The following is an 18,302-nucleotide window of genomic DNA, read 5'->3' as shown; positions in this document are numbered from 1 at the left end:
GCCGTAGCTGCAGTCATGACCTCCTCGGAGGGCGAACAGCATCGCCATCCACGCCATCCACGCCGTCCACCTCTGACACGTGGAGCTCCACAACAGAGTGCTGTGACACATCCACCTGTACAGCAGGAGGGAGGGCAACCGCAGAGAGAGATGCATCGCAGAGGGCACTACCCTCGCCACAGGGTCCACAGACCGAGGCTCAGCTTCCTGGTCCTCTCTGAGCAGCAGTGCACACGGAGGCTCAGAGTCACTCGACATGTAGTCGTGGACATCTGCAGCCTCCTTCATGCCGAGCTGCTCCCGGCTGGCCCGAGCACCATCTTCTTACCTGTCGGTGTCAAAGTCACCACTGCCCTCAACAACTTCTCCTCCGCATCCTTCCAGGGTGCCACCGGGGACATCGCCGACATCTCTCAGTCGTCTGCACAAAAGAGCCCTGCAAATACACCTACGCCCACTCTGCAGTGACACAATGGGTGGCATCAGTGGTGGGTCTTCATAGTGATCCTCAGGAAAGGGCATTATTGCACAAACCAGACAGGATTCGCGAAGACGTGGCAGTAGTGGTGCCAATATAATATGTAATGTGAATTGGTCAGAAATTCAATATAAGTAACAACCATGACAAACCCTCAAACACCCTTGTGCATCCCCTTCATGCTCACGACACGTTTGCCTTACGCTGCCTACTGCACATATGTGATGCATGCTCTGTGGCTGCAGCACAGGTAGTGGCAGGTTGAGTGAGGCTGGCCGTGAAACAGATGCACGAGAGGGTGAGTATGAGATAGAGCCATGAGATTGTATGAGGATTGGGTTGAGTGGTAGTGGCGGGATGAGTACTGGCGAGGTGAGTAGGTGCAGGTAAGATGAGGATGAGGTTTGAGTGGATGTGAGGGGTGATGTGACAGAGTAGTGTTGGCAGTGCAGAAGGAGATGTGGGTTGGGGGTGGTGATGTGGCAGACGGAGTGTAGGGGAAAGACTACGTGTTCTCACTGTGGCTGACCTACTGAGGTCATTGGAGCGCCTCCTGCACTGTATGCAGGTGGGCGATATGTTGGTGGTGCTGGTGACCTCCTCTGCCACCTCGAGCCAGGCCTTCCTGGTGGCAGAAGCAGGCTACTTCCTCCCGCCCGCCGGGGGGAAGATCTCTGTCCTCCCCCTCCTCCTCACCCCGTGTATTGATACCTGGAATGAGGCATCATTAAACTGGGAGCAGCCTTCCCCCTGGGCTGCTCCATGCTGTAATTTTTTCTATTTGTTGCAGCATCTGTCAGCGGAGGACTGCCCCTTTAAATAGAGCGCCTCCAGCTGACAGATCGTACTGCGCATGCGCAGCCCGCCCGACGCGCAGATCAGCAGGGGGGAACCCGAAGGAGCAGGTAAGTGGATCCAATTGGGCTACGATCGCGCGGGTGGCTGACTGATTTTGCCGGGCGCGTTACCCACGCACCGATAGCCCCTCCCGCCGAGAGCCCGCAGCCCTGGTAACATCGGGCCCAGTGAGTCTGGAGCCCGTTTTACATCTTTCCCCATTTTTATTTCCACTGAAGTCAAAAATGGGGAGAGACATAAAAGGGGCTGCCAATTCGCTATCACCCGTTTTATATTATCGCCCACAGCCAAGTTCTACCCCATCTTATGGGTTTGGATCATGCTGTGCAATGCTAGCCATGTATTTGCATGAAATTCCTCGGACTCCTTTTTAATGAAGGGATGAGCCTGGTTAACAAGGTCTCTTCACGGATGCTGAGCGTTTCCAGAATTTTCTATTTTTATTTTAAAAAGCATTTGGACAGTTACATGGGTAAGATGGGTATAGAGGGATATGGGCCAAGTGCAGGCAATTGGGACTAGCTTAGTGGTATAAACTGGGCGACATGGACATGTTGGGCCGAAGGGCCTGTTTCCATGTTGTAACTTCTATGATTCTATGATTCTATTTCCGATTTCCTGCACTTGCAGCCTTCCTTTTCCATTTTACTGGCAGTTTGGCGACAATCTGTTGTAGCCGACTCTAAAATGACCTCCCCAGAGATACAGAAGACGTGTTTATCCAGAAATACCAGTTGTGGAATCCCTTTATACCAACATATCTTAAACGAGCTCTGATGTGGAGATGCCGGTGATGGACTGGGGTGGACAAATGTAAGGAGTCGTACAACACCAGGTTATAGTCCAACAGTTTTATTTGAAATCACAAGCTTTCGGAGCTCCGAAAGCTTGTGATTTCAAATAAAGCTGTTGGACTATAACCTGGTGTTGTACGACTCCTTACATTAGTAACCGAGCTATGGTTCTGCTGTAACCATTCACACCTCCTCTGGACCCATCTTTTGTTCTTTTTACTTGTCCCATTACCACCCCCTTTTGCCTTGCAACATCATCCCTTTAATAAAAACAGAAAATGCTGGAGAAGCTCAGCCAGTCAGGCAGCGTCTGTGGAGAAAGAAACAGAGTTAACGCTTCAGGTCGAAGACCTTTCGTCAGAACTGGAAGATGTTAAAAGAGTTAAAGTTTTTGAGCAAGTACAGAGCCAGGGGAAGGGGGGAAGGGGATTAAAGAACAAAAGGGAAGGTCTGTGATCGGGTGGAGGGCAGGAGTGATTAAATGACAAAAGGGGATGATGGTGCAAGGCAAAAGGGGGTAATGGGACAGGTTAAGAAACAAGAGATGGGTCCAGAGGAGCTGTAAATGGCAGCAGCAGAACCATTACCAGCACTAGCTGACCGAAAAAATGGGCATGATGTGGAGATGCCGGTGATGGACTGGGGTTGACAATTGTAAACAATTTTACAACACCAAGTTATAGTCCAACAATTTTATTTGAAATTCACAAGCTTTCGGAGGCTTCCTCCTTCCTCAGGTGAATGTTGTGGAAATGAAATCCTCGAACCCTTCGCATTTATAAATCACAGGACAATACCTGGTGATTACAGATAGTCTTTCCAACTGCCCGTTGCCAAGGCAATCACAGTGTGCAGACAGAGAGGTGTTACCTAAAAGGCCACCGAATATACAATGGGAGCAGTGGTTCTGATCTGAAGTTATTGAAATCAATGTTGAGTCCAGAAGGTTGTAAAGTGCCTAAACGAAAGATGAGATGCTGTTCCTCGAGCTTTGTCCCTTTGTCATTTAATCACTCCTGCCCTCCACCAGATTACAGACCTTCCCCTTTTGTTCTTTCCTCCCCTCCTTTCCCAGGCTCTGCACTTGCTTAAAAACTGTTAAATCTCTTAAGTTCTTCCAGTTCTGCTGAAAGGTCATCGACCTGAAACGTTAACTCTGTTTCTCTCTCCACAGACGCTGCCTGACCTGCTGAGTGTTTTCCAGCGTTTTCTGGTTTTATTTTACCTTAAAAGAGGCACCATCTCAGAGGCCCGCGTTTGGCAAACCTTATTTTTTTAAAAATTATTTGCGGGGCAGGGAGTTTCTCGTCGAGCGTATCGTACAATTAATATCGAAACGCATCCGTTGAGGCAGGTGGCACGGTGACAGAAAACGACACGGGGCCCTTCTCTGTCCCCAGCGAGTAGCAAAGTTGGTCGGGTGTTCCTCATGCAGAAGTGGGGCACCCCTTTAAAAAGCTCAGCACTCAAAAGTGTTTCTGTCTCAGGGACCCTCACCTCCAGTAGCAGACGGACCACTTCGGTCTTTCCGCACAGTGCTGCTTCATGTAGAGCTGTTCCAGCCTTGGTCTGCTGGTTGATATCTATTCCAGCCTGCAGCAGAAGTCTGCGACGTCATTTTTTAAAACAAAAATATACAGGAAAAAAAAATGAAGAAAGGAAGTTCAGAGCAGGAAAGGTTTCAGTGTAAATATGCATTTAAAATTCAGCTCCTGATATATATCCAAAAACACAATTTAAAAAGAAAAGTGCATTATAGTTGATGGCTGTAAAGATTTTCTCAATGACTTGAAGGGAAAGGGGAGATTATCATTGCTGTATCAACCTGAGAGGAAATCATTTCCACTCGCACTTCAGGCGCAGTAAGTACTTTGCTGGCACTGCTTCCCTTAGAAATGATTTGAGAGTAAATTAAATCACTAAAACATGTTGAGGCCAAACTGTTAACAGCTAGGGGGTGGGGCGCGGGGGGATGATTGACAGCAACTGACAGTATACTTAATATACAAAAGCGCGGAACATGACAAAGGCTACTTAGCCCATCTAGCCTGCTCCTTTAAACAGGCAATCTGATCGGGAGACCCTACATAACCCATTTTATCTGCTGAAGGGAAGTTCTGTCTTAAAAACCCTCGCGAGTGCCGAAAGGCAATCGAGCAAAACTGCAGAGAATTCCTCCACCCCAGCACCCCACAAGGGTACGCTGGTGTAGTGGTTATGTTACTGGACTAGTAATCCATAGAGCGTGAGTTCAGAATCCCACCGTGGTATTTTCGAGAATCTGAATTCAGTTTCAAAAATCTGGAAATAAAAAGCTGTAACCCCACTATTTAAAAAAGGAGGGAGAGAAAAAACAAGGAATTACAGACCAGTTAGCCTAACATCAGTAGTGGGGAAAATGCTGGAGTCCATTATAAAAGATGCGATAACAGAACACTTGAAAGACATTAATGGGATTGGACAAAGTCAGCATGGGTTTATGAAAAGGAAATCATGCTTAACAAATCTACTGGAGTTTTTTGAGGAGGTAACTAGTAGAATAGATAGGGGAGAACCAGTGGATGTGGTGTATTTGGATTTTCAGAAGGCTTTTGATAAGGTCCCACACAAGAGGTTAGTGTGCAAAATTAAAGCACATGGGATTGGGAGGAATATACTGGCATGGATTGAGAATTGGTTGACAGACAGGAAACAGAGAGTAGGAATAAACAGGTCTTTTTCCGGGTGACAGGCAGTGACTAGTGGGGTACCGCAGGGATCAGTGCTTGGGCCCCAGCTATTCACAATATATATCAATGATTTGGATGAGGGATCGGAATGTAACATTTCCAAGTTTGCAGATGACAAAAAGCTGGGGTGGAATGTGAGCTGTGAGGAGGATGCAAAGAGGCTCCAATGTGATTTAGACAAGTTGGGTGAGTGGGCAAGAACATGGCAGATGCAGTGTAACGTGGATAAATGTGAAGTTATCCACTTTGGTTGTAAAAACAGAAAGACAGATTATTATCTGAATGGTGATAGATTGGGAAAAGGGGAGATGCAACGAGACCTGGGTGTCCTTGTACACCAGTCGCTGAAAGCGAGCATTCAGGTGCAGCAAGCAGTTAGGAAGGCAAATGGCCTTCATTGCAAGAGGATTTGAGTACAGGAGCAGGGATGTCTTACTGCAGTTATACAGGGCCTTGGTGAGACCACATCTGGAGTATTGTGTGCCGTTTTGGTCTCCTTATCTGAGGAAGGATGTCCTTGCCATGGAGGGAGTGCAACAAAGGTTTACCAGACTGATTCCTGGGATGGCAGGCCTGACGTATGAGGAGAGATTGGGTCAACTAGTCCTATATTCACTAGAGTTTAGAAGAATGAGAGGTGATCTCATCGAAACATATAAAATTCTAACAGGACTAGACAGACTAGATGCAGGGAGGATGTTCCCGATGGCTGGGGAGTCCAGAACCAGGGGTCACAGTCTCAGGATACGGGGTATGCCATTTAGAACCGAGATGAGGAGAAATTTCTGCACTCAGAGGGTGGTGAACCTGTGGAATTCTCTACCACAGAAGGCAGTGGAGGCCAAGTCATTAGATGTATTCAAGAAGGAGATAGATATGTTTCTTAATGCTAAAGGGATCAAGGGATATGGGGAAAAAGCAGGAACAGGGTACTGAGTTAGACGATCAGCCATGATCATTTTGAATGGCGGAGCAGGTTCGAACGGCCGAATGGCCTACTCTTGCTCCTATTTTCTATGTTTCTATGTAAGTTAGAAGTGGCCTAAAAATCCAACTGGTTGATTGATGTCCTTTAGGAAAGGAGATCTTCTGGCCTACTCCAGACTGTAGCCTCGCTTGTGAAGCAGCTTTTACACAAATCTATCAATTCAGGCCGATTGGACACATTCACAATCAACCCCTCTGTACTCTGGCTGATTTATAAGTGGGATCATTAGATATTGAAGGTATTGCCACCGTGCCAGTTATATAATTTATAAATCATACGTGATGGGGATTAAATAATGACCACAATTTATTCTAATTTTATTGCCTGGTAGTTCAGTCAGTCTGAGAACCTTTTGCTCTTCTGCATGTCAGTGTCGCTGCTGCAGGGAAGTTGGAAGATTAGAAGTGACTGAAAATTAATGTATTCGAAAATAACGCAAACTCTCCGAACCCTTGGCAATAACTAATTCAAAGGCCTGAGGGGTTTAAGCAACTTTCCCGTTTGTGCTATAACCTAGGGTAAACACATACTTTGTCACTCCTCATTACCCATTGTTTCCAGCTCACTATTTAGCACTCTGAGGTTGATGAGTCCTAATTAAATCAGTAATTAGGCTGGAGCGCCACCCAGCAAAGTCCATTAGTAGAACATTATTTATTTATCTATCCATTGCATAGAACACTGGGCAGCGGCTACCAACTAAAAGATTTAAAACGTCCATCATAATGTGACCAGGCACCACAGAAAGGGACATTTTTTAAATCAGAACTACACCGGAGCTAAAAGGGTTAAATTATGAGGACAGGTTACATGGACTAGACTTGTATTCCCTTGAGTATTGAAAATTAAGGGGTGATCTAATTGAGATGTTTCAGACGATTAAAGGATTTGATAGGGTAGATGGAGAGATACTATTTCCTCTGGTGGGGGAGTCCAGAACTAGGGGGGCATAACCTTAAAATTAGAGGTGGCCGTTCAGGGGTGACGTCAGGAAGCACTTCTTCACACAAAGGGGAGTGGAAATCTGGAACTCTCTCCCCCAAAAAGGTGTTGAGGCTGGGGGTCAATTGAAAACTTAAAAACTGAGATTGATAGATTTTTGTTAGGCGAGGGTATTAAGGGTTATGGAACTAAGGTGGGTAGATGGAGATAAGATACAGATCAGCCATGATCTAACTGAATGGCGGAACAGGCTCGAGGGGCTGAATGGCCTCCTCCTGTTCCGATGTTCTTAGATGCTGCTTTGTGGGATTGACTGTCCAGCTTCACTCAGATGTGTCCAATCGCTGCGCTTGAATATAGTCGCTGCTGGTGAGGAAACTAATATTTGCGACTTGGTGATCATTTTGTGCTCTGCTCCCCGACAACGGTCACTCCCCCGATTTAATCCCGCTGAAATCGGTCATCGACATCACTCAGGCTTCTGGCCATAAGGCTCCTCACAAATCATTTAACGGCCTTGCGTAGTTGCTAAAGCCCAATGGGGCCGTGTGCTGTATCCTGACAGAAATATATTACAAATAAAATCACCTGCTGGGAGCCAGGTAGAAAGTATTAGATAACAGATTGCCAAGAGGGAGCTGCGAGGCTGTGATGACAATTCCTATCAGCACTGTGGGAGCACCTTCACTACACGGACTGCAGTGGTTGAAGACGAAGGCCCACCTCCAACTTCTCACGGGATAAATGCCGGCCTTGCCAGCGATGCCCACAGCGCAAAGAACGAATTAACAAAAGACTCAGAGACTGGAATCGTCCAAGGTTGATTGGCCATGGGACAAAACCCCACCCTCAGGGCTACAGGCCTAAACCTTTGGGACACGTTGGTCATGAGCTCCCATTCCCCTCTCCAAAATAGTACCGGCACGGTGCACATCTGCCGAAATTAGGTGGAGGCCTTATCCTCTGCCGAAAACAGCAGCATTATAATCCTCCCGGAACGGGTAATCGACCCTCTTCTTTAACTGCGCCCCACCTCCCCACAATGCTGCTGTTTCCACGAGGCAGGGGGAGTTAAAACTCCCCCTCCCCCCCCCCACTCCGGCCCACCCACCCCCCTGTACCAGTTGCACGTTGAGACCTTAAAATAGTTGGAAAAATCGGCCTTAATAAAGTTTTTGAAAAGCTTTTTTTCCTTATGCCATGCCCTGATCTCTCTCTCTCTCTGATTAAGTCTTGGATTTGGTGAGAAATGGCAAAGCTAAAGAGGCCGCACTCTGGACTGTCAGCTCACAGCTCTGTAGCTCCCCACACAGCAATTTCTCAATCGCAAGGTGTCCCCAACAGGGGAATTGGCAAGCGAATGCAGACACCAACACACGGAGAAGGAGAGGGGTCAGAAGTTAGAGACACCCCTCCCCACTCTCACCCTCCCCTCAGTGCCAGGCACTAGAATGGTACTGGCAGAGATCTGAATTGAGACATTAGTCTGCCTCTGGTATGTGACATGGGAGGGGGGGGGCGAAACTATTTATTCAAGTGGGCCAAGCTCTTTAAGGTTATGAGGTCTTTAAGGTTATGAAAGGGTTTGATAGGGTAATGCTTGATAAGATGTTTCCACTCGTGGGGGCCATAAATATAAGATAGTCACTAATAAATCCAATAGGCAATTCAGGAGAAACTCCTTTACCCAGTGAGTGGTTAGAATGTGGAACTGAAGTGAACAACATTGATGCATTTAAGGGGAAACTAGATAAATACGTGAGGGAGAAAGGAATAGTAGGTTATGCTAATAGGATTAGATGAAAAGGGGTAGGAGGAGGCTCGTGTGGAGCATAAACACCGGCATGGACTAGTTGGGATGAATGGCCTGTTTCTGTGCTGTACATTCTATGTAATTCTATGGGAAAGATAAGGACCAGGGGTGTACAGCAGGCTTTTACATTTACATGCGTTCTGACCTCTTTTAAACTTCTGTATTTATGTCTAGGATGAGAAAAAGCCAATCAGCCCATCGAAGCACGTCCCTCTCCTGCTCCAACTCGCCCAAACTAGCATCTGACTTTCTAGTAGCACAAAGCAACCTTTCCACATCGGGGAATTCACTGTATTACTGTGTCGGTGTTGTAAACTGTACAACACGAGCATCTGTAATGTCGGCACATAATCTAAACTCTCCAGTGAAGGTAAGACATGCACAGAGTGACGTGACTGCCTTGCGAATACGGACCCTCACCTCCGCGTGCAGACTACACAGAATGTTGGAGCTGGACTTTGCTCTGTGTGTATAACAATACGTCTACTAAACACTTCTATATGTTTAATTGTCAAAGACTGATCCAATTACCTTTACATGTTCTGATCCTTTCCTCAAGAGCCAGTTATGCTAAATCATTTCATGGTCAGTGTGTAAGAAAGTTCTTCTAATTTCCCCTTTGTTACTGATTTGCCAATGAGTGGAAATCATCTTTCATTGTTTACCCTTCCATAGGCTTCATTAATCTTTATTAGACACACCCTCACCTTTAACTAGTAAACCCACCCCTCCCCTCAAGTCTTCATGATTATAACCTCTAATCCCTGGTTTCATTCTATTGAATCTTTACTGTATCCTTTCCATGGTGTAGATCTTGGCTTTGTGCAATAGTGTAAAACGGGCACTAGTGAGTCGGCAGCCTGCTTTTCATCTCTCCCGATCCTTATCTCTGATGTGGAGATGCCGGTGATGGACTGGGGTGGACAAATGTAACGAATCTTACAACACCAGGTTATAGTCCAACAATTTTATTTGAAAATCACAAGCTTTCGGAGATTATCTCCGAAAGCTTGTGATTTTCGAATAAAATTGTTGGACTATAACCTGGTGTTGTAAGATTCTTTACATTGATCCTTATCTCCATTGACTTCAAAGTCGAGATCTACTCCCATGACTCTAATATCCTCCTTAGTATGTGGCTCCCAGGACTTGTACACAATGCTCCAACAGCCAAAAAAAAATTACAAAATGGAGGAGTGGGACTGAAAATTTGAAACTACAATTGAGAATTAAAATGAACTTTCATCTTGCTACGAGGGTTTAAAAGTTGAGCAACAGCTTATTTATTTCCTTCCGCAATCTCTCATCAGCTTTTACAGGACTCGAATATTCAGAGTATTGAAAGTTTCTGCTATTGCCTGTAAAAAAAAAGCCATTGCAGCTGTTTGGACAGATACTACAGATCCCGCTCAATATGGGGCCCGCTGCCACCCTGTGGTGAGCATAGCAGCTACAGCCACCATTTCTTGAGTGCAATCACCAGAAGTCTCTTAAAAAACACTATCACGAGTTAATATTAGCACAGAAAAGGCTGAGCTACATGACCCAGCTCATGTACCTGACCCAGCTCATGTACCTGACCCTATCTGTGGTAATAAATATCTGACATCCCATCAATTTAAGTTCTCAATGCAAGATATTTACCGGAAGTGTATACCAGCAATTCTGTGCTGAAATCTTACAGAATTGTGGCTTCGGGCCCTGGTTATAATGTTGCTTCTGAGTGTTAGTCATTTCGCATGAAATTTGAAAAGCAGCAATATTTTACGAGTGAAAGGAGCATTCTTTTATCTTCTATCAAAGCCATGATTATTCTGTGCTCTGTTTACAATCCTATATTGGAATGAAATGGAACTCCTTTCATCATTTTAATGTGACAGCAGGAGCCAGCAATCGGTCTACGTAATGTGGTAAATATGCTATTGGCCAATTTTTAGCCAACTGTAACATCAGCTTGTCCCTCACCAAGCTGCCCAGGGTGATTGGGGAGCTGAACCATTCAGAGCTGATCGCCCATGGTTAGAAACCTAAAGCTGTAAGGACAACTCGAGAACAACTACGAGTGTACAAGATCTCTCGTGACCAGATCGTCCATACTTTACATCTCTCGTGCACCAGATCGTCCATACGTTACGTCACTCGTGCACCAGATCGTCCATACGTTACGTCACTCGTGCACCAGATCGTCCATACGTTACGTCACTCGTGCACCAGATCGTCCATACGTTACATCACTCGTGCACCAGATCGTCCATACGTTACATCACTCGTGCACTAGATCGTCCATACGTTACATCACTCGTGCACCAGATCGTCCATACGTTACGTCACTCGTGCACCAGATCGTCCATACGTTACATCTCTTGTGCACCAGATCGTCCATACGTTACGTCACTCGTGCACCAGATCACCCATACGTTACGTCACTCGTGCACCAGATCGTCCATACGTTACATCACTCGTGCACCAGATCATCCATATGTCACATCACTCCTGCACCAGATCGTCCATACGTTACATCACTCCTGCACCAGATCGTCCATATGTTACATCACTCGTGCACCAGATCGTCCATACGTTACATCACTCGTGCACCAGATCGTCCATATGTCACATCACTCCTGCACCAGATCGTCCATACGTTACATCACTCCTGCACCAGATCGTCCATATGTTACAACACTCCTGCACCAGATCGTCCATACGTTACATTATTCGTGCACCAGATCATACATTACATCAGATTTGGGGTTGCCAACTCTGATTGAATGTATTCCTGGCGGTTTCACCACATGGCCTCCCATCTCTAACCTCCCACCCCACCCCCAAGCTCCATTGGTCACTCAACACATCCATCCTCACAGTGCCCCGCCTTCCCTGGCCAATCGGAAAGCGAGAAGACTCTTCATTACCCAATTGAATGATGTTTGACTTATCCTTTTTTCCCCATCTTCAATATTTTTATAACTAATAAATGGAAATGCTCAAAGAAAATTTAATAAACCCAATCTTTTTTTAATGCCCCTATGACTTTTCTCTTGGAGGTTTGCCCGCAGCAGTGTCCTGGAGATTAATCTTCAATTCCTGGAGACTCCAGGGCAATCCTGGAGGATTGGCAACCCCTAGTCAGATTGTGAACGCACAGTTACTTTAAAGTTGCGATGGTGCCAATGTTTCATCATTGCCACCAGTGCCCTCTGCCCTGCCACGTAAACAGGGCGAATCCAAAGTACCAAGGGATGAAACAGTTTGCAGAAACTCTTGCGCTTGAGGTAGTGCTCCCAACATTTGAACACCAAAGGAATAGGGTCAAAAAAAAAATGAGGAACCAGAATGCGTCAATATATTACTGGCTGGACTCACGGAACCAACCCTGTGTTCTGTTACAGTGCTCGAAGTTTATTATTATTAATATTACACTTCCTTTCATCAGATTATTACAATTCTTATCTTCCATTCCCAAGAGCATAACAGAGCACAAAACAGAAACACTGGCATGTTACCAAGAGGAGATATTAAGCAGGTAGAGATGCTGGAATCAGACCGAGACATGGAAGCAAATGTTTTTCAATTACTCGAACAATATTTCTTCTGCTCAGAGCTCAGTTCACTTAAAGGTAGTCATGATGTGGAGATGCCGGTGATGGACTGGGGTTGACAATTGTAAACAATTTTACAACACCAAGTTATAGTCCAGCAATTTTATTTTAAATTCACAAGCTTTCGGAGGCTACCTCCTTCCTCAGGTGAACGATGTGGAAATATTTCCACATCATTCACCTGAGGAAGGAGGTAGCCTCCGAAAGCTTGTGAATTTAAAATAAAATTGCTGGACTATAACTTGGTGTTGTAAAATTGTTTACACTTAAAGGTAGATCTGTCTCAGTTATATATCAGAATAATAAATACAGCTGTGATTTATAAAGTGAAAGTTATATCAAAATGGTATCTAAAAGAGGCTGTGCTGTTTAAACATTGTTTTCAAATGTACCTTTAAGGACCCTGGCCTAACCTCAGAAGCAGCAGCCAGGTTACAATTCGTTAAGATGTCCATTGTTCCCGTTAACATTATATGAAATCATTTTGAGGCTGTTGTTACAAAGAATTGAGCCACAGTGTCATAAGATGGAGGTTTCGACTATTAATGCCCCCAAGGAGGGTTTCTGATCACAGATTTGCTCTTAGGGCTGCTATTAACCAGAGGTCTACAGGGGTGGGGTGAAATGTGGACTCCTCAGGCCTCCCTTTGATGCCACAACCTAAATGTGAAGCTGTGTGTGTGAGGTGTGTGTGTGTGTGTGTGAGGTGTGTGTGTGTGAGAGTGTGTGTGTGAGGGGTGTGTGTGTGTGTGAAGTGTGTGAGTGAGGGGTGTGTGTCAAGTGTGTGTGAAGTGTGTGAGTGAGGTGTGTGTGTGTGTGTGAAGTGTGTGTGTGAGGGGTGTGTGTGTGTGTGAAGTGTGTGAGTGAGGGGTGTGTGTGTGTGTGTGAAGTGTGTGAGTGAGGGGTGTGTGTGTGTGTGTGAAGTGTGTGTGTGTGTGTGTGTGAGGGGTGTGTGTGTGTGTGAAGTGTGTGTGTGAGGGGTGTGTGTGTGTGTGAAGTGTGTGAGTGAGGGGTGTGTGTGTGTGTGTGAAGTGTGTGAGTGAGGGGTGTGTGTGTGTGTGAAGTGTGTGTGTGAGGGGTGTGTGTGTGTGTGAAGTGTGTGAGTGAGGGGTGTGTGTGTGTGTGTGAAGTGTGTGTGTGAGGGGTGTGTGTGTGTGTGAAGTGTGTGAGTGAGGGGTGTGTGTGTGTGTGAAGTGTGTGAGTGAGGGGTGTGTGTGTGTGTGTGAAGTGTGTGAGTGAGGGGTGTGTGTGTGTGTGTGTGCGCGTGTGAAGTGTGTGAGTGAGGGGTGTGTGTCAAGTGTGTGTGAAGTGTGTGAGTGAGGGGTGTGTGTGTGTGCGCGTGTGAAGTGTGTGTGTGTGTGTGAAGTGTGTGTGTGTGTGTGTGAAGTGTGCGTGTGTGTGTGTGTGTGTGTGTGTGTGTGTGTGAAGTGTGTGTGTGTGTGTGTGTGAAGTGTGTGTGTGTGTGTGTGTGTGTGTGTGTGTGGATACGATCCCATACATGTGACTCTGGCACATCATCTCGATGTTCTAATACATTGTGCACAGAGCCAGAAGCTCTGTGGTTGAGGTGTAGCAGGAACTCCCTCTGTGACAGGCACCTCAATAGGTTCTGGTGAAACCATGTACTGAGCGCACACACTAAAAAGTCGCCATGACATTGCAGATCGGCAGTGCTGTGATCTCGTGGTCCCACATCAGATACAGGTCCCGGAACCTGTGCCATGGTCCAGCTTGTTTCTCCTGTTGGACCTGTCATTACCAAGGTACAGGACAGAGTCCTCAATCTGTTTACAGGAGCAGGTTAGGTTAGATAGATATTGAAGTATCAAATATTAGGTTATCTAAACCGGCCAGTCAGTCGTCCAGAAAATATCATTCCTTACAGGACAAGCCTGCAAAAAAAAAACTATCTTGGTTAGGTCAGCGGTTTTCAAATTTTTCTGTGCAGGAAATATTAGCAGATTCCTGGGACCCCCCAGCAAATACTGGCAGATTCCTGGGACCCCCCCCCCCGGCAAATACTGGCACGTTCCTGGGACACCTGGCAAATACTGGCGGATTCCTGAAGCCCCCTGGTAAATATTGACACATTCCTGGGGACCCCCCCCCCCCTAGAACCCCTTGGAGCCAAAGAGCCCGGTTTGAAAATCTGGGCTTTCGTATATTGGGGTTTTCGTATATTTGGGTTACAATCCCACAGTGTAAGGGAGCGGTGGAAAGAAAATGAAGAATGCTTCCAGCTACAGATGCCCACAGCTGTCAAGTTAAAGCTTCTCTTCTTATCCTCGTGTTCAAATCCCTCCACGGCCTCGCCCCTCCCCACCTCCTTAATTCTGTAACCCTTTCCAGCCCCACAACCCTCCGAGAACTCTGCGTTCCTCCAATTCTGGCCACTTGTTCAACCCCCACTTCCTTCGCCCCTCCATTGGCGGCCGTGCCTTCAGCCGCCTAGGCCTTAAACTCTGGAATTCCCTCCCCAAAACCTCTTCTTCTCTCCACCTTTCTCTCCTCATTTAACGCTGTTTAAAACCGACCCCTTTGACTAAGCGTTTGGTCACCTGTCCTAATGTCTCATTCGACGGCCCGGAGTCGACTTTTGTCTGATAATCGCTCCTGTGCAGCACCTTGGGAAGTTTCACTGTGTTAAAGGCGCTTTATAAATGCAAGTTGTTGTTGTGTTTTCCACATAAATGGCATACTGGAATTTGCTAACGATGTTCCTGCTATTCCAGAGTCTGCACTGATTATTTTACACTAACACAGAGCGTCTGTAATTCACTGTTACAGTTTCTAACTGTAGTCTCTAGGGGGAGGTACAAACTCAATATTTTAGCAGAACGCCGATTTTGACTGTGTCCTCCCACGGATACTTTAAGTACAACCTGACCAATGTAAAATTGTGTAGCGATGACGCATGTATAGCTAGAGAAAGTGATTTATTATTGCAAATGACTTGTTAATACTCAGATCCACTCAGAACCTGGCATTTTCACAACGTCTGGGACTCGTTTTGAACAACTGTGGTACTTGGATAGCATTAAGTGTGTAAAGTGTGGAAATCTGTTACACTCGGGCTAGTCTGGTTAGATATGTGTAAAGTGCACAGTGTCAAATTACCCGCTCACCTTGTGTCAGCTTTGGCTCAATGTTAGCACTCTGAGTCAGAAGGTCATGAGTTCAAGTCCTCAATCAAGAGACTAGAGGAAATAAATCAGGCTGACACTCCAGTGCTGCACTGCCGGAGGTGCCGTCTTTCCGATGGGACGCTAAACCGAGGCCCCGTCTGCCCTCTCAGGTGGGCGTAAAAAATCCCATGGCACTATTCGAAGAAAGGGAGTCCTGGCCAATATTCATTCCTCAACCACCATCACTAAATACTGATTACCCGGTCATTATCACATTGCTGTTTGTGGGATCTTGCTGTGCACAAATTGGCTGCCGTGTTCCCTACATTACAACAGTGAACACACTTCAAAAAGCACTTCATTGGCTGTAAAGCGCTTTGGGACATCCTGAGGTTGTGAAGATTGCTATATAAATGCAACTTCTTTCGACACGCAGTCACCGATGACAGTGAATAGAATTTTACTAAAAGGAATGCAGCTGACTTTTTAAAAAAAAATGATTAAAATTTAATTGTCTTATTTTAATTATAATTTTTCCTGGTTCTAAAAAAGTACCATTTTAGTTGGACATTACCCAGAATACTAAAACTGGTTGCCAAGGAAACGTCCCCATGCATTCTGCTGTGGCATTAATTGTACTCAAGTGTGTGCCTAATGAAGGTACAATGTTTCTCTGTTTGTGGGTACAATCTGTACAGTTGGATAATTCTTCCATTGTGCGGGAGAAGGTGAAGAATTCTGACAGTAGCCAGTTTGGTGGAACAGCATGTCAACGGTTCCCATGCTCTAGGGGCACTGGACAGGCAGGAATTCTGAATTGATGCATTTTTGCTGTCTGGTAGCTGCATATTATTCGCTAGTCTGGCGGCCACATCATAAACAAAGACTTCCATTATTCACTTCAATACAAGGTCATCGTTTGAAAGACAAAGAGCAACTACAGTACATTTTGGGAAACTAAGACTCGACTATTTCCTTATATTTGGCTAAAGAAATTTCTATCGTCAAAGACATGCCCTTGGAAATGATTTACTTTGTTCTCATACATGAGCTGTGACGACTGAAACCAGGTGTCCCCATTTATTTTTTATGTTTGAGCTCATCAAGGTGAGGGATGTCAGGTGGAAGTGGGCAGTCTTTGTGATGGAGAGGTTATGGGGTCAGAAGTTCAGCTCGGGGTCGATTAGAGGCCTAGGTTGTGAACAATCCAGTTCAGCCGGAGACAGTGGACAGGGAGGGCGATGGAATCGGCGGCGGGGGTACGCAGTTTGTGGCGGGGGCCGAAGGTGATGGCCTTGGTCCTCCCAATGTTAAACTCGAGGAAACTGAGGCCCATCCATGACTGTGGAGAGTTCGAGAGAGGTGATAGAGAGATGGTGCTGGGTGTTATCAGCCTGCATGGGGAAGCTGACCCCATATTTGCAGATGATAACATCAAGGAAGAGGAGGAGCCAAGGATAAATCTTTGGGGGACACCAGAGGGGATGGTGTAAGGACAGGAAAAGAATTCATTGCTGGAGATGCTCTGGTTATGATTGGCGAGATAAGAGTGGAACCAAGTGAGGGCAGTCCCACTGAGCTGGACAATGGAGGAGATGTGTTGGAGGAGGAGGATGGTGTGTGGCCTACCGTCTCAAAGGCTGCAGAGAGGTCGAGGAAGATGAGATGGGGAAACGCACCACGGCCACGGGTCACAGAGGATGTCATTTGTAACTTTGATTAGGGCCATTCCAGCGCTGTGGCAGGGACAGAAACCTGACTGGAGAGATTCAAACGTGGTGTTGCAGGAAAGACAGGCAGAGATTTGGGAGGCGACAACACGTTCAAGGGCTTTGGAGCGGAAAGGGAGGTTGCAGATGTGGTGATAGTTTGCAAGGACAGAGGGGTTAAGGGTGGTTATTTGTGAGGAGGGGGCGATGACAGCAGTTTTGAAAGGGAGGGAAAGAGTACCTTAGGAAAGGGAACCATTTACATGGGGGCCCAGGAAAGGAAGTTAGGTGATCATCAATTTAGTGGGAAGGGGATCAAGGGAACAGGAGATGCAACCAGATGAGCTCAGAGAGAGCATGAGGGGAGATAAGAGAGAAACTACAGAAATACGTGGGTTCAGGGCTAGGGCAGGGGTTCAGAGCCATCAATGGTTTGGTCTGCACTAAGCCCTTGAGTTGGTATCACATTGCGGATTCTCTCCAAAGCTTATCCAGGCTCCACTAGTCACTGGTGCAAGGGTCACCTGGGTTTTCAATCTGTTTGGCTTTTTGAACCTTCTGGGAGATGCCCCTTACTCTGGGAGATCACTCTTAGTCTGGGAGATCACTCTTAGTCTAGGGGATGACCCTTACTCTGGGAGAAGACTCTTACTCTGGGAGAAGACTCTTACTCTGGGAGAAGACCCTTACTCTGGGAGAAGACCCTTACTCTGGGAGATGACCCTTACTCTGGGAGATGACCCTTACTCTGGGAGATGACCCTTACTCTGGGGGATGCCCCTCAGTCTGGGAGATGCCCCTTAGTCTGGGAGATGACTCTTACTCTGGGGGATGACCCTTACTCTGGGGGATGCCCCTCAGTCTGGGAGATGCCCCTTAGTCTGGGAGATGACTCTTACTCTGGGGGATGACCCTTACTCTGGGAGATGACTCTTATTTTCTGTTATCACTTTGATTGAGTTGCATTCCCTGAATGTTTTATATTGAGCAGAAGTTGAAACTGTCTTGTTTTCTCTCCCGATGCACTTTCATTATAGAAGGTCTCTAATTCAGGTTTTTATCTACAGATTGCCATTAGTGACAGGGTTGCTTTCTCAGCTGTGGCCAAAAACCCAGCGGACTGGTGACTCACTCAATATTCATACATTATGACTTTCACAGCCACTTCTCTGTTGATAAATGTATGTAACAATGCCACATTTAGGTAATGTAAAAGGTGAGGTGAGGATATTTCCCCTTTAGAACTGATGTCTAGTGTGTCCTACAT

At 46.2% G+C, this 18,302-nt stretch overlaps 1 protein-coding gene across 2 annotated transcripts in view; it reads right to left on the bottom strand.

Moving 5' to 3' along the window:
* The window catches only part of caskin1 (CASK interacting protein 1), a 442,509-nt gene that overhangs the window by 80,184 nt on the left and 344,023 nt on the right, over window positions 1–18,302 (bottom strand). For both annotated transcript variants that reach the window (XM_068003445.1, XM_068003444.1), the window contains exon 7: window positions 3,628–3,736. In XM_068003445.1, the coding sequence (XP_067859546.1) occupies window positions 3,628–3,736 (109 nt within the window). The remainder of the gene's footprint in view (window positions 1–3,627; window positions 3,737–18,302) is intronic.

The sequence above is a fragment of the Heptranchias perlo genome, chromosome 22 (genome assembly GCF_035084215.1).
Source record: "Heptranchias perlo isolate sHepPer1 chromosome 22, sHepPer1.hap1, whole genome shotgun sequence".
In the NCBI taxonomy this organism is placed as follows: domain Eukaryota; kingdom Metazoa; phylum Chordata; class Chondrichthyes; order Hexanchiformes; family Hexanchidae; genus Heptranchias; species Heptranchias perlo.
Note: the sequence above shows the minus strand (reverse complement) of the source record. Positions and strands in the feature narration are given on the sequence as shown.